At 44.5% G+C, this 23,729-nt stretch overlaps 1 protein-coding gene across 1 annotated transcript in view; it reads left to right on the plus strand.

Moving 5' to 3' along the window:
• The window catches only part of LOC135522377 (Na(+)/H(+) exchanger beta-like), a 55,789-nt gene extending 43,129 nt beyond the window's left edge, over positions 1–12,660 (plus strand). The window contains exons 6-12 of the mRNA XM_064948565.1: positions 2,099–2,188; positions 4,082–4,152; positions 5,139–5,315; positions 5,613–5,736; positions 6,347–6,448; positions 7,548–7,629; positions 8,805–12,660. Of these exons, the coding sequence (XP_064804637.1) occupies positions 2,099–2,188; positions 4,082–4,152; positions 5,139–5,315; positions 5,613–5,736; positions 6,347–6,448; positions 7,548–7,629; positions 8,805–9,250 (1,092 nt within the window). The 3' untranslated portion in view covers positions 9,251–12,660. The remainder of the gene's footprint in view (positions 1–2,098; positions 2,189–4,081; positions 4,153–5,138; positions 5,316–5,612; positions 5,737–6,346; positions 6,449–7,547; positions 7,630–8,804) is intronic.
• The last annotated feature ends 11,069 nt before the right edge of the window (positions 12,661–23,729 follow it).

Consider the following 23,729-nt stretch of genomic DNA (forward strand, 5'->3'; position numbering starts at 1 on the left):
CACACACACACATACACTGGAACTCACACACACACACACACACACACTGGAACTCACACACACACACACACACACTGGAACTGACACACACACACAAACACACTGGAACTGACACAGTGTATGTGTGTCTGTCTGTCTGGAACACTGGAACACACACACACACTGGAACAGACAGACACACACACAGACATACACTGGAATGGACAGACACACACACACACACAGACAATGGAATGGACACACACACCCACACACACACACACACTGGAACGGACACACTCACACACACCCACACACTGGAACGGACACACACACACACACACACACACACACACACACACACACACACACACACACACTGGAACGGACACACTCACACACACCCACACACTGGAACGGACACACTCACACACACACACACACACACACACACACACACACACACACACACACACACACACACACACACACACTGGAATGGACACACACACACACACACTGGAACGGACACACACACACACACACACTGGAACGGACACACACACACACACACATGGAACAGACACATACACACACTGGAACAGACACACACACACTGGAACAGACAGATACACACACATACACTGGAACAGACAGATACACACACACACACACACACACACACACACACACACACACACACACACACACACACACACACACTGGAACAGACAGACACACTGGAATGGACAGACACACACACACACACACACTGGAACTGATAGACACACACATACACTGGAAACGGACACACACATACACACACACACACACACACACTGGAACGGACACACACACGCACACGCACACACACACACACTGGAACTGACACACACACGCACACACTGGAACGGACACACACAGACACACACTGGAACGGACACACACAGACACACACACACACACTGGAATGGACAGACACACGCTGGAACTGACAGACACACACACTGGAACTGACAGACACACACTGGAACTGACAGACACACACTGGAACTGACAGGCACACACTTGAACTGACAGACACACACTTGAACTGACAGACACACACACGCACTGGAACTGACAGACACACACACGCACTGGAACTGACAGACACACACACGCACTGGAACTGACAGACACACACACGCACTGGAACTGACAGACACACACACGCACTGGAACTGACAGACACACACACGCACTGGAACTGACAGACACACACACACACTGGAACTGACAGACACACACACACACACTGGAACTGACAGACACACACACACACTGGAACTGACAGACACACACACACACACACACACACTGGAACTGACAGACACACACACACACACACACACTGGAACTGACAGACACACACACACTGGAACTGACAGACACACACACACACACACACTGGAACTGACAGACACACACACACACACACACTGGAACTGACATACACACACACACACACTGGAACTGACAGACACACACACACACACACACACACTGGAACTGACAGACACACACACACACTGGAATGAACAGACAGACACACACATACTGGAACAGGATACAAGAGATTGCTTGAACCAGTATGTATGCCAAGTGGTATATTAACCAGCACTGATAATACCGTTTCCCAGCACGTCTGATTTAAATGCAAATGTCGCTTGACTGGTAAATTATTTGAGAGGACATGCATTTTAGCATTTTATTTCCACCTGAGCTGCTGCATCGATCCAAGAGGAAAGGTTTTTTTAGCAACTCCTGACAAACTATAAGAGAAAAAAGGCTCGGGGCGACCCTGACGTGTGGTGTGTGTGTGTGTGCGCGGGATGTTTTGGTACAACCTAATCAATATGCATTAGATCGCAAATCGCCTCATAGTGTGAATGTGTGCATCTGCCCGTAGCCAGTGCTTCTCTGTGCAGTGACTGAGGAAACGAACATGTCCATTTCAATACCTTTTAATTGGTGTGCATCTACAGGCTTCCTCTCGCGTAGTATTTAAAGATGGACATTTATCACTTGTTCTTTTGGATCTCAAATGGTACCTTTCTTTTCCTCCTCCCCTTCTCAGGGCATGACTATCAAACCCCTGGTGGACCTGTTGGCCGTGAAGAAGAAGCAGGAGGCCAAGCGCTCCATCAATGAGGAGATCCACACCCAGGTAACCTTTTTAACCACCATCAACCCCCTCACATCCTGGCCTCTCCTTCTCTATCCCCTCCTCCTTAGCTGGACCACCCATCAGACAAGTTCATTTCCCGCTGGGGATATAGGAGCTCTGGGCCCGTATTCGTAAATCGTCTCATGGTAAGAGTGCTGATATTTTATGATCTAAATGGCAAAACTGATCCTAGATCTGCACTGCTACTCTGAGACACTTTATAAATACAGGCCCAACAGGCCCTGGTCAGGTTATGAAATTCGCAGCACAAGAGCAAGAAACTCACTGAAGCTACACTGCAAGGCTGTCCTTGTTCATCGTAATTATCGAGCCATCTTGCTGTTTTTAAAATGGGCTATTGCATTAATGGCTGTGGTTAAATGAACTATTTGGTTATTTCAATCTGCGGGATGTCCATTTTGACTTTCAAATGCAGTATCTGTCCAGACTACAGTACTGTCATTACATGTTGAGTGCCAAATATTGCTCTGCCCTTCCCCCGTACTGGCCATTAATGGAATTATCTTCTGCTAATGTATTTTGTCTTGCTGACATTGCCTTGTTGAAGTTTTAATATTGGAAAGCAGCATTCCCCTGCTTCCTCTTAACTCTGACTAATTAAACTTCCTGCATTGTTCCATGGCTCCCAATGGACCATCCTCTCATTCTCCACTGTCTCCACCGACTCATCCACCCTGGTTGCCAGATTGGCAAGTAAAATCCCCCTGCTTTAGGCCTGGCTTCCTCTGATGCTACTTGTCATTCTCTCTGCCCTGGAGTGACCACTGAGCAGCACGGCACACTGTCTCTCGGTAGTTATTGTTGCTAATAATAGCCACAGAATAATGGCACGACACACACACATATACACACACACACACACAGTGTCTCTCTACGGGGCTCTGTTGGCTCTCTGGTGCACCGAGGAGCGATGAGTCACCGGCGCTCTAGGCTAGACGCCCCGGTTACCAGCTTATAGCATCTTCCCCACTGTAAATGGCAGTGATGTATAGTCAACCGAGCTGTTTTAGGACTCCTGGAATGCACCAGGAGGGGAGGAGGGCATCTTAGAGCCAGGTAGAGTCCCTCATGGTTTTAGTGTCAGCACCATTAGGTTTGTGGTCTCACAAATTGGTCAGTAGGTTGTTCGATGAATGGATATTTGAGGCTGCAGTAGTTTTACTCAAGAATCTCTTGACTAATTGGCACCTGGGGCTGACCCTGATCTACTGTGTGTCACCTTGCCTGAGGCTTTCATTATAAAGTACTATTGCGAGAAACGGGAACGTTTTCTTCGACCAGTGATAGAACCGATGCAGAAACTACTGTCAAGAAAATCCCTTCGCTGCCCAAGAACATTGCTATGCGTGTCGATTTCGATGCAAATTTAAAATAAATTCATGGCATGACCAAAACTGCTTGTTCCCATAGCAACTCCGCATGTCAAACTGTCCCTGTGCAGAACTGTCACAGCGGTGGCCATAATCAAAATACAGGAACAGAATTGACCACCGACCGACCCGAACGTCATCTGCCAGTGCCTATTTCTCTGCTTCAACCTGTGAGTGTGATGGACATCATCTAGGCCTAATGCTCTCTCTCTATTGGACAGATTGTGGCTAATTCCTGTTGCAGGTGGGAGAATCTCCATGGAGAAAAGGCTATTTAGGGGAAAATCCCAAAAATGACAAAATGGTGGCCTGTATGATGGGAAAATATACCTCTCTGTACTATTTACATGTAATAGAGACAGGAAAAAGTAGGAACAGATTAGGCTTGGTTACACTTTTAAAAAGTTTTTATTTATTTTTTTAAAGCATTTCAAATATCTGTCCCTCTTGTTGGTTCGCGTCGATACAATATTTAGACGTAAGCGTTGTTTTCTCCCCCTAGTTCCTGGACCACCTGCTGACTGGCATTGAGGACATCTGTGGACACTACGGCCATCACCACTGGAAAGACAAGTAGGTAGCAAAGGAAGGATGGGTCCTGTGTGGCTCAGTCGGTAGAGCACGGCCATCACCACTGGAAAGACAAGTAGGTAGCAAAGGAAGGACTAAAGGGTCACGGTGACGAGCGCCGTATATTTTATTTTCACTGTATAAAAACATTTGATTACCTCTTCAAGTTAAGACCCTTAACGTGACACCTTTCCACTACACAGTCCAGTCATCTCGGCTTGTTGCCGATTTTCCTTCGGTTTGACTTGTGTTTTAACAGGGTTAACACAGATCCTAAGGCTGACTCCGTAAACGTGGCGGTGATGCTGCGATCCCTCGGGCGCTGGCAGTGACAGCTAAGCACCTTAAGTGGATTGTCTTTCAGAACAGATGGCTTTCTCCTTCAATGAAACCTTACAGAATCCAAGAATGTGATGGCAATCGTATAGCATCGCCATTCCTGACCGAGTGAACCTGAATCGTTTTGTGTATTTTCCTTCCCTATGCAGTATTTACCCACAACAGTATGGTGTTTGAACAGCCCTTGGGTATTGTATGTGGCAGTTATTCTCTCAAGAGAACCATGTATAAGATTTGCTCAGACGTCTCTGTATGCCGATTTATCGACAACCGGCAGTTGTCATATAGTTCACCTTCAGATTCCGTTCCGGACAGACTTCAGAGCGTCGCGAGAACACGACGTCTAACTGGATCGATCTCTCTGATGTAGAGTCCCTCCTTTTTAGAGCGTTATGATGAAAACACTGGGCTCATCCTATAGCGGTCCGTTTTCACAGTGTGTGTTCCTGCCAGTGGCAACACGGTCTCCTAGTGTTGTGTGTGTGTGTGTTGTACTCATATTCAAGAGCTTTTCATCAATGAACCTTTAAGGTTTTAATGAAGCTGGTTAAGCTGGTTATGAAGCTGTGTACTATGGCGGGAACAAGACATGGAGGCAATTGGATAAAAGGACTCGAAGGTTGACTTGTTGTCTCGTCTCTCCCCTTCAGGCTCAACCGCTTCAACAAGAAGTACATAAAGAAGTGCCTGATAGCGGGCGAACGCTACAAGGAGCCGCAGCTCATCGCCTTCTACCACAAGATGGAGTTCAAGCAGGCCATCGAGCTGGTGGAGAGCGGCGGGGGCGTCAAGCTGCCCTCCGCCGTGCCCTCGCAGGTCTCCATGCAGTAAGTGCTCTGCCCTCGTTCCTCCTCCAGCTCCTTTTTAAGCTCACCAGCGCTACACTTAATAGCCATTTCCACATTGTCTGCGAGCGCCAGAGAGGTTTTGAAAGTCAAGAGGCTGAACGATAAATTACTTCCTGTAAATAACTGGTATGGGAGAATGTGCCTGAATATTTCTCGTGAATGTTACAGGAAGTAATTGCCAAGTGAGTTAGAGCTTGGTAATGGCCAACAGCAACCATAGTTATCCATAGAGCCGAAGTCAATGTGTCTCTTGTTTTTCTCCGTCCTCTCTCCCAGGAACATCCAGCCCAAGAAGCTGCCGCCCCCTGTAGCAGAGCGGGCCCTGCCTCAGTTCACCAAGGGCCGTGAGGAGGAGATCAGGAAGATCCTCAGGAGTAACCTGCAGAAGACCCGCCAGAGGGTGAGCGCTGATCCAGGATCAGATTTACCCTCTTGCGGGGTAAGGGGTAACATTAACATCTGAGGGGTAACATTAGGAGGGCAACTGCAAAGCTGATCTCAGATCCGTTTTTTTTTTTTTTTTTTTTTTTTTTTGGGGGGGGGGGGTGTATGCTCTCGGCTAGTAATGTAGGAATTCAAATGCTCACTCTGTTTGCAAAGAGAAGACAATTTGACGTGATATAATATATGTCATTTAGCAGAACCTTTTATCCATAGCGACTTAGTCATACTTGCATACATTTTACATACATTGCTTTGTTTGTCATGTCCTCACTAGTATTGTCAAACGTAACATCTCTTAAGATATTATAGTACTGAAGTAGTCGTGAGCCTGTATCGTTATGAATACAAGTGTGCATTGTTGCTGTGTGGTCCTAGATGAGACCTCCCTGTCCCGTGGTGTGAGTTGAATGAATGTGCTTTGTCTCTCCTTCCTCCCAGCTGCGCTCCTATAACAGATCCACTCTGGTGCCTGGAAAGTGTATTATCATTATTATTATGTGGTCCTAGCTCAATAGCATTCCTGTCCCATAGTGTGAGTTGAGTGTGTGTGTCGTCTCTCCCTCCAGCTGCGCTCCTACAACAGACACACTCTGGTGGCCGATCCGTTCGAGGACGGATGGAACGACTTCATCCTGAAGAAGCAGAGGTTGATCGAGCTAGAGAAGAAGGTAAGACCTGCAGACTCTCCTAGCCTGGTTAAACCAGATTGAACGCTGCGTTCACCATTGTTGTGCTCACTTAGTCTGGAATTCTACCAATTCAATAGAACTATATTTGTCATCTCATGGGCAAACGATACATAAAATAGACTGATACATGCAATCCTCCCAAAAGTTACTGGTCCAAACAGCCTACTCTCTGAAAGAGGGTGGATTAAGGATGGAAGCCCACGTGGCCAAACACTGCTCTTTCGATCTGGTCAAAACATCTGTTCTTCTGGGTGAAACGATGAAATGTGGCAAAATCAGTTTTGGAAGCCATGCTAAGACTCCCCCAGACATAGAGAGAACTTCAACAGACAACCAGACACAAAGTTCTCTCACTACTCGCAGTAGTAAACTTTTTCTTTCTTCACATTAATTTAGCCTAACTCTGATGGATTTAGTCAGTGTCCCACCCCCTCCATTCAATTAATTTGCCTGACACAATCAGTTCCTGATTCATTTATGCAGCCTTGTGGCCCGACGGCCAACTTGCAATGAATCAGTCTCTAATTATGTAATGAAAATGGAAGTAACATCTTGATGAAAAAGAACTGATTTTAAAAAGGACACTGTAGACTGAGGACCCTGCAGATCCCAGCAGAATGGTTTTATTTAGGAAATGAAGTAACATTTTGATTGAATAGAACTTTTTAAAGGGCACCGTAGAGTTGAGGAAAACGCTGATCCCGACAGACCGGTAGACACAATTTAGTGACCTGTCAAACTTTAATGGCACTTTTGTCTTCAGGATGTGTCTTGGTTGGGATTTATGATATTGTCAGTCATATTGTGTTGTATTGATTTGGTGTAGGCCTATTTAGTGTTTGGATGTATTGCTGTAATGCATTTCTTTCTGTATAGTTGACCTCACTAAAATAATTTCCATTTAAAATGGACAACATATCATATTGTATCGTAAGTAATATGGCTGTGTGGCACTATGCTTTAATCTAGAGTGACTGGCAGTCGCCGACATACAGTATCCACGACGTGTGTCTGATGTGGGAATCGAACCCACAACCCTTGTATATTGAAACGGTTGCTTGTGTGTGCCTGTTAACAGATGACAGAGATGAGTAACTACCTCACAGTCCCTGGCGCAATTCCTGACTCCCCCACCATGTGCAGAGCCAGACTGGCCTCAGGTGAGTCCATCCTACACCCACATCACACTCTGACGCTCCCTTCTTACACTATTTTGCCAACCCTCTACCGTTACTGGTCTGGTGCTGATATTTCTATTCAAATGGTCCTTTCCAGCATGGTTCCAGCAACTATGGCGGATGTGTAACCAGGTTAGCTTGGCTTAGTAGTGTGAATCAACAGTTGTTGCAAGGTTTCTTTTGAAGCAACAGGAAAGTTGATGGAAGCAAACTTGTTCCATCGCAGACCTTTTGGGCACCTTGGCACATATATTTTGATGTCGTTTTGAGTCGAAAGGAACCCGTTTATTTCACACGTAGTATACTTAGTTTGGCAAGATTGTACAGTTTGTAATGTTTAAGGGCTGTCAACGACGCTATCTGCAGAATGCACTATTATATTACGCTGTTATACAGTAGGCTACTCCACCTTTTTATGGTATTTCGACTGGAAATATGTTTGCATGTGTAAGTTGGCATGTAAAGCAGCATTCGCTTGGTTTCATTGTAGGCAGTGGTTTCAAAGCCGAGAAGGGGGGGGGGGCCAAAGTAATTCCAGGTATGTGGTACAGTTCTAGTGAGTGTAGAAGGCGATGGGCTGTGGCGACCAATGGCCTCGGCTACAAACTTACTGTATATGCATGTAAATGTTGATCGCTTCCATTTGTCAATGCGATACCCATGATTCTAGCATGCATTTGATTGACATAGGATTAGGTTACAGCATGATGCAGTGCCACAGTTGTGGTGTAATTGTCTGTTCATGATTGTGTATTTAAAAAATAAAAATAATAATGTGAGTCTTTTTGTGAATGTGTATTGTATGTCTATTTTTGTTCGGGGAACAGTTGAAGTATTTGTTCTAGTCAGGGTTGGCCAACCCTAGTCGTAGAGAGGCACAGTGTGTGAGCCTGCTGTTCTAGCCCAGCTCAGCACTAGCACACCTGCTTCGACTAAACAAGCCATGCCATGATGCGGTGGAACGTTCAGAAATTAAAGGTATTTTATGGAACAAACATACACTTAACGTGTAGAATGGGAATGAAGTAAGCTCTATTCGTGACATTTCTATCTGCGACGTTACACAACGTTTGCCTCCTCAACGTGCGCTCGGGTTGGCCTCCCCTGTTTGGAGTAATGTACCGTGCGCTAACCCTTTCCTTGCCTGCCCCGCGCAGACCCCAACGCCTTCTACAACATCAAGGCGTCTTCAGACGGCGTCCCCACCATCCAGGTGGACCTGGCCTCCCCCCAGTCCCCGGACTCTGTCAACATGCTGAACGAGTTCTCCAAGGAGGGTCTCACGGGCCAGGGCCTGGGTCAGAGGGAGAGTGCCACGGGCCAGGGCCTGGGTCAGAGGGAGGGTGCCACGGGCCAGGGCCTGGGTCAGAGGGAGGGTGCCACGGGCCTGGGCCTGGGTCAGAGGGAGAGTGCCACGGGCCTGGGCCTGGGTCAGAGGGAGGGGGCCGACCGGGATGAGGACCAAGGCCTGATGATGAAGCCGGCCGGGAAAGGGGAGAAGGGAGAGGAAGAGGGGGGCAACAAGAACCCAGGGCTGATGAGGTGTCTGAGTGACCCAGGACCCAGTAATGAGGACGAGGAGGATGAACCATTCCTTCCCTAAAAAAAACAACTAGCTCCTCCCATTGTGAGGAATAGTGAGGGGCCTGGTTGTAGCAGCTCCTCCCCATGAGCGGGGCACTACAGGGGAAAGGTCCACCTCCTCTCACTCCACCACCACCTCATTTGAGTTTGCTATCCCATTGGTTGAGGAACAAATAAAGCCAAAACTGTTAAGAAAGGACTTGGGACATAAATCAAGTTATGAACCAAAAGAGAAAAGGATACTAAATAGCCATCTTTTTTCAATAGTTGTCATTGCTCTATTTTCATTGTTTAAGTGATAGGAAGGCAGTCGCCACCTTGGGTGATCTTGGGCTTGGTGGGGATTATCCCGAGAGACGGGGGAACATAATTGGCGTTACCAAAGGGCTGGACTGGTTTAGTCACAGACAATGTTCCACATTTTGTCTTCATAACGTTTTCGATCGTTCTTCTACTTTCAAGAAAAGTTAGCCTCATTTTTCTTGTTGTCAGACAGAGTAAACCCCTTTTCATTAGGTGCATTGTATCACACAATTAACCTCTTAAACTGCATGATTTTAATTTCAGGGTTAATATGAGGCTGTTGTTTATGTGGTTGTCTTTTGTCATCGTTTGTCCTTCAGTTGGTCAGGGTTCTACGTGGTGTACTCTGTGCTGTACACTGGATGTACTTCCCACTGGATGTAATGTTTTCACTGTGCTAAACTCGACAGATCTCTTATTCACCACCTCGCCTATGGAGACCCCAAGGCTAAGGAATGTGTCAAGCGCCAGACTTGGAGATGTTGCATCGCCGTTTAAAGCGTGGCCGCTCTATTTTAATCGAACACACAAAATTGGCAGCATCGCTGAGATGTGTATGCTGTGCAGTTGAAGATCATTTACATAAAAGAAGGATTGTGATGCAATAGCAAGAGATTTGTTGATCTTGAATGGACTTAACTCCCCTATATAAGCCAATCCCTAAAATCACACCAAATACTGTTATACTCCTGACACCCAGCCCAAAAAACTGTTTTGAGTTCAAATAATTTACAAAGACAAATTTGTATGTGCACTGTAGTGGACATAAAGAAAAAGTTGATAGTAAATATGAAAAATGTATATTACAGTAAATGGGTACAGTAGGTAAACATAGTTGTCACATCCTGATGTCTACTACAGAGGGCATTTATAAACAAACTCTTATTTAGCTCGTATTGAATTTGGGGGAAAAAATGGTTACATTGCTCTGAAAACCATTCATATTCTTTAAGATATTTACTAGAAGTAATTTTGAATTCAAACTCACAAAAATTACAATTACACAAATACATACACTTACCTTCTTACCACAGCATATGCTAATTGTGTTGGCAGCCATTTTGAAAATCCAGGAAGAGAACGTTATCTAGGCCACACCCCCACTCATGTGATATCATTGGATAAACCCAGAATGTCCTACAACAGGACTTAACACAGTGGCATGTCAAAGAGAGTGGACAAAAATGAATTGTTGGGTCTCAGGAGGATATGTTACAAGTTCCCTTTAAGAAAAGGCTCTAGTATGGGCCATTTCAGAACCATTTTCTCCATATTCTCTAGTCGGTAGTCGCATCTTACAATTCATGTTGCATCTTATGGCTCTGATCTATTGTTCTTTTCTCTCTTTGCACCTTATTCACATAAAGTATTTTAGACATTTTTAAAAGACCCCGTTGCCGGTTTAACATTCCTCATTTGGTTTTTAGCGCTCCCCTTTTGAAAATGTAGTGTTCCCATAGCCATTTTGGAGTTTTAGGCATCACTGTAAAGGATATGAGGTGTGGGTGGACTGAACAGATCTTTTGTCGTCTAACCACCTCAATGGCCCAGAATATACATTTACGCATCCACCATCACAGGTATGTTGACTTTGTCAATCCACAACAGACACAATCATGACACGCGGGTTAAAATATCAAAACCAACGACGTTAATTTGGGGCAGGTCGAAACACACATGAAACATTCATAGACATGTAGCCAGCTAGCTTTTGCTAGCTAGTTTATCCTAGGAGATGGACATTGGGTTGTTATTATACCTGACATGCATACGGTCCGATTACTAGCTGGTTCATGGTAGAGTTTTGATCCGGAGTCATACAAAATCGTGCTTCTCTACTCCGATTAATCCACAGGTAAAAAGGGAAACCTAGTTAGTTTTTTAGTTCGTTATCTCTAGTTAATCGCTCCTCGTTTTGTCTTTCAAGCTATCGCGTGGGTTTGTGTCTTCCTGATATCCAATAAGGAGGGGACTTGCAGTGCGACCAATGGAACCAAGTTCCATTTTAGCGCTTGGCTACGCAGACGCTTGGCCACATACGCGAGCACCGAATGCCCGACGAGGTTTGCACGTTATTTAAAATGCTGGCCTGGAGATACAGGCATGGGTAGAAGTAGCAGTTCAATGCAGTATATTGGTGTGAAATGTGTATAGCGATATATTGATTATAACCATTTAATTGAACAATGCACTTTAAAGCATATGCCATGATGTGATCTTGTCAATGCAAAGAAAGAGGTCATCACGGGCTAGCTAGTTGTAAGCAAATTCACATCTGAACGCAAGAGCCAACACCTATTCTGCTCGCACAACAGCATAAGGCTAATCTAGGGTTTGTATAAAACTATGAAAACCTTGTCATGTACAGTATATGGTTGTATAGTTATTATGTATACAGTGCATTGCTTCTCTTTTCTACACCAAGCCTTAGGATCAATGGGAACAATTTAATAATTGATTTTGATTTGAAAAGTTTGGTTAGCTATCTGAACATCTCAACGGGACATTCAACCACTTTTAGGTGCAAAGTAAATTGCACCTAACATTGATTCAATAGCGTAGCAACCCCTCATCCAACCTACTGTATAACCATCTTAGATTTGTAACATGAGTGACAACTTTAGCTGGAGTCTGTAACTGTCTCAACTAGAGAAGCCTAAGATGTCCTAGATCGTGGCCTAGTTTGCTGGCTGTCACCTTGGTGTTAGAATGACCCTTGTCCCTCTCTGACCTCTGTGTGCTATCACTTTATGCCCAGAGAGTGAGAGAGGGGTCTCCTTACAGCTTAGGAGAGAGAGAGGTCTCCTTACAGTTTAGGGGAGGAGAGAGAGAGAAAGGTCTCCTTACAGTTTAGGGGAGGAGAGAGAGAGTAAGGTCTCCTTACAGCTTAGAGGAGGAGAGAGAGAGGTCTCCTTACAGCTTAGAGGAGGAGGGAGGAGAGAGAGGGGTCTCTTTACAGCTCAGGGGAGGAGAGAGGAGAGAGAGAGGTCTCCTTACAGCTTAGAGGAGGAGGAAGGAGAGAGAGAGGCCTCCTTACAGCTTAGAGGAGGAGGGAGGAGCGAGAGAGAGGCCTCCTTACAGCTTAGAGGAGGAGGAAGGAGAGAGAGGCCTCCTTACAGCTTAGAGGAGGAGGAGGGAGGAGAGAGAGAGGCCTCCTTACAGCTTAGAGGAGGAGGAGGGAGGAGAGAGAGGCCTCCTTACAGCTTAGAGGAGGAGAGAGAGAGGTCTCCTTACAGCTTAGGGGAGGAGGGAGGAGAGAGAGGGGTCTCTTTACAGCTCAGGGGAGGAGAGAGGAGAGAGAGAGGTCTCCTTACAGCTTAGAGGAGGAGGGAGGAGAGAGAGAGGCCTCCTTACAGCTTAGAGGAGGAGGGAGGAGAGCGAGAGGCCTCCTTACAGCTTAGAGGAGGAGGAGGGAGGAGAGAGAGAGGCCTCCTTACAGCTTAGAGGAGGAGGGAGGAGCGAGAGAGAGGCCTCCTTACAGCTTAGAGGAGGAGGGAGGAGAGAGAGAGGCCTCCTTACAGCTTAGAGGAGGAGGAGGGAGGAGAGAGAGAGGCCTCCTTACAGCTTAGAGGAGGAGGAGGGAGGAGAGAGAGAGTCCTCCTTACAGCTTAGAGGAGGAGGAGGGAGGAGAGAGAGGCCTCCTTACAGCTTAGAGGAGGAGAGAGAGAGGTCTCCTTACAGCTTAGAGGAGGAGGGAGGAGAGAGAGGGGTCTCTTTACAGCTCAGGGGAGGAGAGAGGAGAGAGAGAGGTCTCCTTACAGCTTAGACGAGGAGGGAGGAGAGAGAGAGGCCTCCTTACAGCTTAGAGGAGGAGGAGGGAGCAGAGAGAGAGGCCTCCTTACAGCTTAGAGGAGGAGGAGGGAGGAGAGAGAGAGGCCTCCTTACAGCTTAGAGGAGGAGGAGGGAGGAGAGAGAGGCCTCCTTACAGCTTAGAGGAGGAGAGAGAGAGGTCTCCTTACAGCTTAGGGGAGGAGGGAGGAGAGAGAGGGGTCTCTTTACAGCTCAGGGGAGGAGAGAGGAGAGAGAGAGGTCTCCTTACAGCTTAGAGGAGGAGGGAGGAGAGAGAGAGGCCTCCTTACAGCTTAGAGGAGGAGGGAGGAGAGCGAGAGGCCTCCTTACAGCTTAGAGGAGGAGGGAGGGAGGAGAGAGAGAGGCCTCCTTACAGCTTGAGGAGGAGGAGGGAGGAGAGAGGCCTCCTTACAGCTTAGAGGAGGAGGGAGGGGAGAGAGGCCTCCTTACAGCTTAGAGGAGGAGGAGGAGGAGGAGAGAGAGGCCTCCTTACAGCTTAGAGGAGGAGGAGAGAGAGAGGCCTCCTTACAGCTTAGAGGAGGAGGAGAGAGAGAGGCCTCCTTACAGCTTAGAGAAGGAGGAGAGAGAGGGGTCTCCTTACAGCTTAGAGGAGGAGGAGGGAGGAGAGAGAGAGGTCTCCTTACAGCTTAGAGGAGGGAGGAGAGAGAGAGGTCTCTTTACAGCTTAGAGGAGGAGGGAGGAGAGAGAGAGAGGTCTCTCTTCAGCTTAGAGGAGGGAGGAGAGAGAGAGGTCTCCTTACAGTTTAGGGGAGGAAAGAGGAGAGAGAGAGTCTCTCTACAGCTTAGAGGAGGAGGGAGGAGAGAGAGGGGGGTCTCTACAGCTTAGAGGAGGAGGGAGGAGAGAGAGGTCTCCTTACAGCTTAGAGGAGGAGAGAGAGAGAGGTCTCTACAGCTTAGAGGAGGAGGGAGGAGAGAGAGGTCTCCTTACAGCTTAGCCGAGGAGGGAGGAGAGAGAGGTCTCCTTACAGCTTAGAGGAGGAGAGAGAGGGGTCTCCTTACAGCTTTGGCGAGGAGGGAGGAGAGAGAGGTCTCCTTACAGCTTAGAGGAGGAGAGAGAGGGGTCTCCTTACAGCTTTGGCGAGGAGGGAGGAGAGAGAGAGGTCTCCTTACAGCTTAGGGGAGGGGAGAGCGGGAGGTGAGGAAGAGGTGCTTAGTGTATTTGTTTACGTTCATCTCCTGTTTTCTCAGCACCTATTACTGTCAGCACGGTGGTTACTGAGGTTACAGTAGAGAGGGAAACATGAGGACCGGGTGACGATGTAATGGCGTGCTACTAATAAACCGCCGCCATGCGCACACAGTACTACACAGTGTGTGTGTGTGCATTGTTTTCCTTTCCAGCAGGTCACCCCTGTCATGTCCCCATTCCCTCACATGGGCATTGCAGTTGAGGATAGTTGTTGGTTGAGTCCAGGAAGGTGAAATAGATTAAAGCACCTCACCTCCTTCACTAAAACAAATTGAATTAGGTGTTGAAATGTCAGAGCTTGTTGTGAAGGGCAGGCTGCTTCAGCTGTGAGAGTTAGGACAAGATCTTATCGATGAGATAGGGGTTTAAAATGAAGCGTTACGGAATGATTGACATTTGATACCTCCCTGGCTGATTTTTCTCTCCATTGTATTGTTATTTAAACGACACAGAAATGTAATATAGTTTAAACATGACATTTACGAGGTTTCTGAAACAGGTTATATAAGGGAAACCAGAGAGAGTCAACTGCAGCTTGGGAAACGATCCTTGGAAACTGTTTCTGAGCCCCACGTTTCTGAGCCTTGTACTGTAGTGCGGAAGAGCAGTTGACTTCGAGGCTTCCCCATCGCTCTTTTATTTGGCCAACACTTAAAGACCATCGATGGTTTCCTGCTGGAAAGGAGGAACTACTTTTATCATTAGTGTTTAGAAGACAGATCTTTACATTTCTACGGAACAAAAAATATAAACGCAACAATTTCAAAGATTTTTCTGAATTGCAGTTCATATGAGGAAATCGGTTCATTGAAATCAATTCATCAGGCCGTTTTATCTATGGATTTCACGACTGGGAATACTGATATGCATCTGTTGGTCGCAGATACCTTTAAAAACAAAATGGGCCTCACAATGTGCCTCAGGAATTTGTCACGGTATTTTTGAGCATTCAAATTGCCATTGATAAAAAAGCAATTGTGTTCGTTGTCTATTGCTTATGCCTGCCTATATCATAACCCCACCAAAACCATGGGGCACTCTGTTCACAACGTTGACATCAGCAAACCACTCGCCCACACAACGCCATACACATGATGTGCGGTTGTCAGGCTGGTTGGACGTACTGACGACAAATTCTCTAAAACGACATTGGAGAGAAATGAACATGCAATTCTCTGGCAATATCTCTGGTGGACATTCCTGCAGTCAGCATGACAATTGCACACTCCCTCAACTTGAGACATCTGTGACATTGTGTTCTGCACATTTTAGTGGCCTTTTATTGTCCCCAGCATAAGGTGCACCTGATCATGCTGTTTAATCACCTTCTTGATATGCCACACCTGTCAGGTGGATGGATTATCTTGGCAAAGGACAAATGCTCACTAACAGGAATGTAAACAAATTTGCACACAACATTTGAGGCGAAATAACCTTTTTGTGAGTATATAACATTTCTGGGATCTTTTATTTCAGCTCATAAGACAGTGGACCAACACTTTACATGTTGCGTTTATATTTTTTGTTCAGTGTAGTTGCCCAGTACATGTAGGCTGTCTTAAAATCATAGTCCGAGTGTTTCTCACCAACCATACTGTGCACCAATAGTTTAAACACAGATTTTTTTTCCATCCAAACAGATGTTTTCGTATCGAAACAACCCCTGGTTGGTGTGTCTGAAAATCATGCCGTGTGTTTTGCAACACTCTCTGCGCCGTTGTGTTATGGTCCCATGCAGACAACTACATCTCAAGCCATACAATCTGTCTCGGGACTCTGACATTAATTGGTGTATGACAATGCTATGTCTGTCACGTTGCAGCAGCCTTTGTTCAATATTTCCTGTAGGGAAGGAAATGTCCTGCTCAAAGCAGTGGAAGGTGAACATTTATAAGTGGCTTCAATGTCTTGCTTCACTCATTTTCTTAATTGTTCAAATGCAAATGAATGTTTGTGTCTTTTCTCGGCTCCACGCTGAATTATTTTTCACATTTGATGGATTGTTGAAGCTATGTCTGTATAAATTCTCTTGCCTGGTTTTGAAGTGTGCTTATGGAATCCTAACGAGCAGGGGTATTATGTTCTACAGGGCTAAGTTTGGTGGTTTCTGTCTGCTTTCTGTGTGCTTTACATCGGTTCATGTGTTTATTTGCGTTTGTATAATTGTTGCTACATGTGATTTTACCATTCGGTTCACATGCTTTATTTGGGTTCATTTAATTTATTTTGCTTCATTTACTTTATATTCAGTTCACATGCTTTAATTGGGTTCATACACTATTTACATTGGGTCCATGTGCTTTATTTGTTAATTTTGCTTTATATTGCTTCATGTGCTTTTACATGGGTCTATATGCTTTTTAAAGTGGTTGGTTACCAAACTGGAACCGAACGAGACTGACATTAGAGACCAAATGTTTCTTTCATCCAAACTAGTGTCATTTAAAAAAAAAAGATTGTTCTCCTTACATGGGTAGGTCGGAGCAGTAGATCATGGGTATAAAAACAACCTTGATAGGACTATGACCGTTGACAATATGTCAGATGTTTATTATGGCCTGACCCATTACTGGCCGTAGGGTAAAGGAGCTTTCTTGTTTTCTTTTCCCCTGCTGAGAATCGACAGGTGGCTGGACTTGAGTAATTATCCCACAGTCATCATTTTTATGTGTCCAAAGGGGTTTGCTTGTCTAAAAAAAAAAAAAAAAAACTTCTCAGAGTTATCTCACTCCTGAAGTGCACATGTGGATATAACTCCTTACTCAAAACATACTGCAGTCTGGTACGTAAGTGATAAACAACGCAGGACAATGTATGTGGGTGTCCTTTCCCTACCTCTTGAGACTGTGACAATTTGCCGCACCATATTGATAAAAGCACTTTAAACAATACCTTTATTAAGCGATACCTTTAACTCAAAAACTCACGTTAAAGCAAGAGCAATAAGTACGCGGGTTTTGGTCACACAGGCTTTGCATGGCAAGTGTAACAGGGGATGTATGTGTGGCCCAATAGTTTTACTGTTTTCTTTTTTTTTCTGTTTTAATGTCAGCTAATTGATCTCCAGTGATTTGCAAATGTGTACTTTGCAATAATACAAATATTTTATTTTCTATACAAGTGAATTCAAATATATATGTTGATATGTTACATAAATATATAATGTTACTGTACAAACATCAAACTGTATGAAAAGTGACACTAGTGACAACTGTGCACTGTGTTGTCAGTTAGCCTAGCTTAAGTATTCCATCCTTATATTACGAAACCAAACTAATGCAGTAATGTTGAAATGAAACGATATACCAAATTAAAGTTGTAATTTATAAATAAATAAAAAATGTTTCATACAATGTTTGATACAATTTTTTTTCTGCACTACAATCATTGATTCTCCAGTAAAAGTAGACATAATTTGCTTCAAAGGTTGGCTATAAAGCAAAGGTCTGGGATTCGGTGCAGGAGGTGCTATAGCGTGCAGCACTATACAGCCAACAATGGCCTTTTCAAGTCATTTACATAGCATTTGTGGAGATCACATTTAGGGTAAACGCTGCTCATGTCCTCTCAAGTGTAAATTGTGGACTAAAGTCGTTGTAGTGTGCAGCGCCTTGCATTGAATCCCCGGCTAAAGTATGCTACAACTACAGTACCAGGCAATGGTTTGGGACACACCTACTCATTCAAGGGTTTTTCTTATTTTTTTACTATTTTCTACATTGTAGAATAATAGTGAAGACATCAACACTATAAAACACATGGAATCATGTCGTGACCAAAAAAAGCGTTAAACAAATCAAAATGTATTTGAGGTTCAAAGTAGCCACCCTTTTGCTTTGATGACAGCTTTGCACGCTCTTGGCATTCTCAAATCTCAAATATATTTTGCTTTAACACTTTTTTTGGTTACTACATGATTCTGTATGTGTTACTTCATAGTTGTGATGTCTTCACTATTATTCTACAAAGTAGAAAATAGTACAAAATAAAGGAAAAATCCTTGAATGAGTAGGTGTCCAAACTTTTGACTGGTACTGTATGTACTTCTGTGTACATTCCCCAGTGCATTACTAACATGTCATTCTTAATATTTGCAGAAGGGGGAGTGGTGTACCATCATATTACATCAAACCTGTACAATAACTACACAAAGTAAACATTGTACTTTGATGCATTTTCTCTCTAGGGTTTTGACGATTTTTGTGAATCATGTCTTACTTTTGGAACACTACATTACTGTGGATGCTTTGGCCTACTCTAATTGGATGTGCTCCATTTGTTGTTTTTTTGACCCTCCTAAGAATGAATTGACAAGATTTTCATTGGCCTACATTCTCTGGCGCAGCAAGCATCGAGACTGCTACATATGCCAGACTTAGCAACACATTTTGACTCTGTCAATTTCTCCTGTCTATTTGGTCTTGTTTTCTGCTTGCCAAACGGCTTGCGTGAGGACCCGCAATACTGTCCCGAATATGGTGGGACAGGACAAATGTGCTCTTACCGTGAATACACCCTTATTGTTCTTTGACCACCTTTTTAATGTTGGAGTCGGTGGAATAATACATTTGACTGTTTGTCATATATTTGATGATTTTTTACATTCAGCAGTTTCAGGGCAGGGTTTTATCTGTCATTCCTGAGAACAGCCAGAAGATGGTGCTGTGCAACCAAAGATGGCTTGGGTTCTGCTGATGGGTGAGCCCCATCTTTAGTATCACAGAGCAGGCTTTACAATTTTAGATTTGTATCCCATTTATTTTTATAACTACCTAGGAAACATGGACATTTAATCACTGCAGTTGATAGGGAATACGGTTTACAGTGTTCAAATTCCATCGGCTAAATGGTTTATTGCATTCTATTTTCATTTCTATATTCCCTACTGTAAAGCTGTTTTGGCCATTAAAAAGCCATTGCTTTAATGTTCCTATCAAGAGAGTGTTTTTGAAATTGAATCTAGTAAACCGAACAGGCTCTAGAGGTCCAGCATGAGAGGATTATTTCCTCAATTATCTTAATCCAACGCATGAGGACTTCACATTTGAGAAGGCTGAGAGAAACCTGTGGGGGACTGTGAGCCCATGGTCAATAACCATCCCTCTGTCAAAATACTTTTCCTTGCGTCTGTCCTTGGTCGGTTGTGCATCTGAAATGAAGAGCAGAATGGACGCCCTACAACAAAGCAGCATCGTGGCCAGCTAATTTGCCTGACTATTCTGAAATAACTTTTTAGTTCTCAGAACCATAAACTTGAAGTCGATTCATCAACCAAAAACAAATACCGATGTTTACCTTTTTAAATTAACCAGAAACTCAACTGGTTGTTTCTGGTTAGTTTCTGGTTGTTCATCGAAGTTAGCTGACTAACTAATTGATCCTGCTTTATAGTGTACCCCTCTGGTTCTAACAATGACCCTAATTAAATTGGACTGGGGTAGACACCAATGTCAATGATTTGGTTATTGATTTGCTGTGGATGACATTTACAAACATGCAATTATCACACACAAGCCACACAGCTAAACAATGGGATTCATAATCCCCCAACTGCCTCTGCTAAATAGATTTATTGCCAGAAGGTTCACCATCCCTTTTGGAAAGCTCAACATTCTTATATTAAATAGAAATGGATTCCATTGAAAAAGAAGAGCCGGATAAACCTGCTAATGGGAAAGTGGACTGAGACTCATGTCAGTCGGGCGTTGTTCTGTGGCAGTTTTTCATATCCGGCTCGAAGGACCATGACAAAGAGAAGGGGGCAACAGACACATGCTTAAGAAGTTGGTGATGATCAACAGAAACCATGAGAGTCACAGCAGTAACACCCCTTCAATCATCACCAACGCACAGAAGACTGACAGCACCAGTTGAGGGCAGCCCACAACAGCCCCAGCACGCCACCACCGAGGCAACCTTTGGATGGAAATATATGGTTGGGGTTGGGGGGGATTCTCACTGGGGTAAATAAGATCTAAATAAACAGGCTCAGACCAGTGAGCCATTGGATGTTATTTGTATCTAATTGGCTGTTCGTTGGGAAAACAATGTGTCAATATCGCAGTAATTACCAGTGGTTAAAACAAGTCAGGGATCGATCGTGATGCAACTTGGAAATTCCATCCCCTGAAGTCAGTCAAAGCTGCTAATCTGGCTCTCGAGGATCAAGGCACGACAACTGCCGGGATGAAAAACAAACAATTGACGGCGAGCATTTCAGTGACTAGTTCCAAGTTACAGTAACATAAGAGTCTATTGAAATCTCCAGGGGAAAATGCAACACCATTCCTTTTGATCTTACCAAATACTACATGATGAGCAAAGAAAATCATTAGAGACATTCTTTTGTTTTCCTTCCATTAATGAGAACTCGAAGCCGTCGGATCTTCTGTTGAAAGGCCCTGCGAGACATTAGCTACTCCACATCAAAATAGCGGAAGGTAACTCTTCCTGAAGCGTCAAATACAGCAAATATAACATGGACACACCGACTCCTGGGTCACAACTAGTAAGGTCTCTCCTCTGTGAAGGGTTAAAAGAGCAGAATATTGACCAGCAGGAAATACAATGAGCCCCTAGTGTGTAGACCACTACCTCAGGAGCAGATGAAAATAATGGGCAGCCATTAATAACTGTCTGCTGGTCCTCTTCAGCCTATCAGCCAGACAGGCCTGCCACCCAGACAGGCCTGCCACCCAGACAGGCCTGCCACCCAGACAGGCCTGCCACCCAGGCCTGCCACCCAGACAGGCCTGCCACCCAGACAGGCCTGCCACCCAGACAGGCCTGCCACACAGACGGGCCTGCCACCCAGACGGGCCTGCCACCCAGACGGGCCTGCCACAGGCCTGCCACACAGACGGGCCTGCCACACAGGCCTGCCAGGCCTGCCACAGACAGGCCTGCAGGACAGACAGGCCTCAGGCCTGCCACCCAGACGGCAGCACAACATGCTGGGTGGAACTATCTGGGGCTGATGGAGACCCTTCAACCCTATGGTTTTGCCTGCACTTGCTTCACAAAGGAGGGACAATACATTGATAAAAGCATTGTGTTTCTGGGATGCCATGTCAAGGAGTGTATTTCTTATGGAATTACACAATAGAGATTGTGGCTATAACCCTGCATTTTTTTGTTGTTGAGTGAAGCAAGAGGGGTGAAATATGATGTGATAGCCCAGTCACTCAGTTTTCTTTTTGAGTTTTGGAAACATTGGAAAGGTTCAATAAAGTTTATATTTTTGGAACAAACTGTGGATGCTCGACTTTAATTTGATGTGCCCTATATTTGTTTTTGACACTCAGAATTAAACCCAGATTGAGGTGGCTGCCCTGCCAAAATTGTACTGGCATCCTGGCACAGCACAGTCAATTCACACCGGGAGTGTGAAATGGGTCATTCCACCAATTTTGTGACTTTTTTTGAGAAGTGTTAACTTGGTAAAAAAAAATATTATTTGATTTCACATGTTAACATTCTGTGATAAAGAGCTCATGTTCAACTTCATAACAAAAATGTTTTCCCATCTCAAGAAGTTGAATAAAAAGGACTAATAGTAAGTGCCAAATAAAGTAACAGGATTGACCAAAACAGGGTTGACGATTTCATCATAAATCAGCCATAAATTCCCTTGTGACTGGAGCAATGGAAGCTTGTTGTGTGCAACAGGGAGGGGCAATTGAATGCAAGCCAACAAGTTCAAATTATTAAGACCTATGCAGCCTGTCTATCTATGGGTAACATGGTTGATGTGTTATGCTCTTCCCGCTCAGTTTTCCACCAGAAAAATGGGCAAAAGGAGTAGAACCAGCTCACTTGCTTTTAAACTGATTTGACTATTAATGTTCCATGTTTTTTTTTTTTTTAAATTAGTAGTTTCACCATATTAAAATGAGAGTTCAGTTCACGTATCAGGGTTGACTTTGAAATGAGGGTCAGATGTAAATGAATCGCTAATGACAAATGAATAACAATCTCCAGAAATGACTTTGTGAAAGCAAATAAATAACTAGGGCTCTACAATTATGGTGAAAACTTGGAGACATTTTGGGGATAAGTGAGGTAAGATCTCCCTAGATGTCTTGAATTCTCCTTGTGGTCTATATTAAAGGGCACTTCATTTAATATAACAGGCTTTTAAAATTAAATATTGGTGCAAATGTTCTACTTAAAATATCAAATGGACGCCAAATACACTCATTTAGTGGAATGACCCAAATATGCACAAGGGGCCAAGACCAAAAGCATCAATCTATTTATTCATATTATGCCGCAGTTAATTCGCCGTGACCCATTTGCTTGTCAAACGGCTTGCCGTGAGGACCCACAAGGCTCTCTAATATGGCGGGACACGATAAATGTGCACTATTTGCATGAATACTTCTGTTTATTTCCTCTTGGTCACCTTTTAATGTTGGGAGTAGGTGTATTTCATGCGGAATAAGACCTCCGACTGTTAATTAAAGTCATTTTTTATTTCCCATCATTTCCAAACATAGCTGAAGAAACAGAGGAATAGTCATTTTGAGGGTATTATTTGCCATTTCTAGAGTCCCCCTTTGGGTGCTACTTTGGAACCAGTTAAGTGTTATTGTACTTTTGGACATAAAACAAATAACCCTTTTGTAGGGCAGTTGGGGCAGAGCAAAGCACATTCTCTGAATGATACACATTGATGTGCAGTGAGGTTGCAAGGTCAGTGAGTCTAGAGGAAGCCAGGCCAAAAAAGTGATGTCCAATGAGATTCATCCAGACAGGCTTGATGAGACCACATTCCCGAAAGACATAGGCTAGAGCAGCCAGAAGATGGTGCTGTCTATCCTAGTAGCACAGAGCAGCCTTTTTCAAATGAGATTCCATTGTAATTCCACTGGTTTGTTTGATTGAGAACGGGCTGGCTAGCACATAAGGACATTTTAACCACAAGAAGTAATAAGGTTCATTCCGTTCCCTTAATGTTCTGTCGGCAATAGCATCAGGGGTTTGCAATTGCATTTGTGCACTTCTCATTTCCATGGTCCATATACCCGCTGTAATGTATGGCTGGCTAATGGTTGGTTTAGGTAATAGAAACAGTAAGCCATTCTCCTCAGAATAATGTTTTGAAATTAATTGGAGCCAGCGAAACATGCACTGGACTCCAGGTGAGTTCCCAGTTTCTCAGTGATCTAATAGTCCAGCCTGTAGCAACCTAGATG

This window comes from Oncorhynchus masou, chromosome 30, assembly GCF_036934945.1.
Source record: "Oncorhynchus masou masou isolate Uvic2021 chromosome 30, UVic_Omas_1.1, whole genome shotgun sequence".
Taxonomy (NCBI): Eukaryota; Metazoa; Chordata; class Actinopteri; order Salmoniformes; family Salmonidae; genus Oncorhynchus; species Oncorhynchus masou.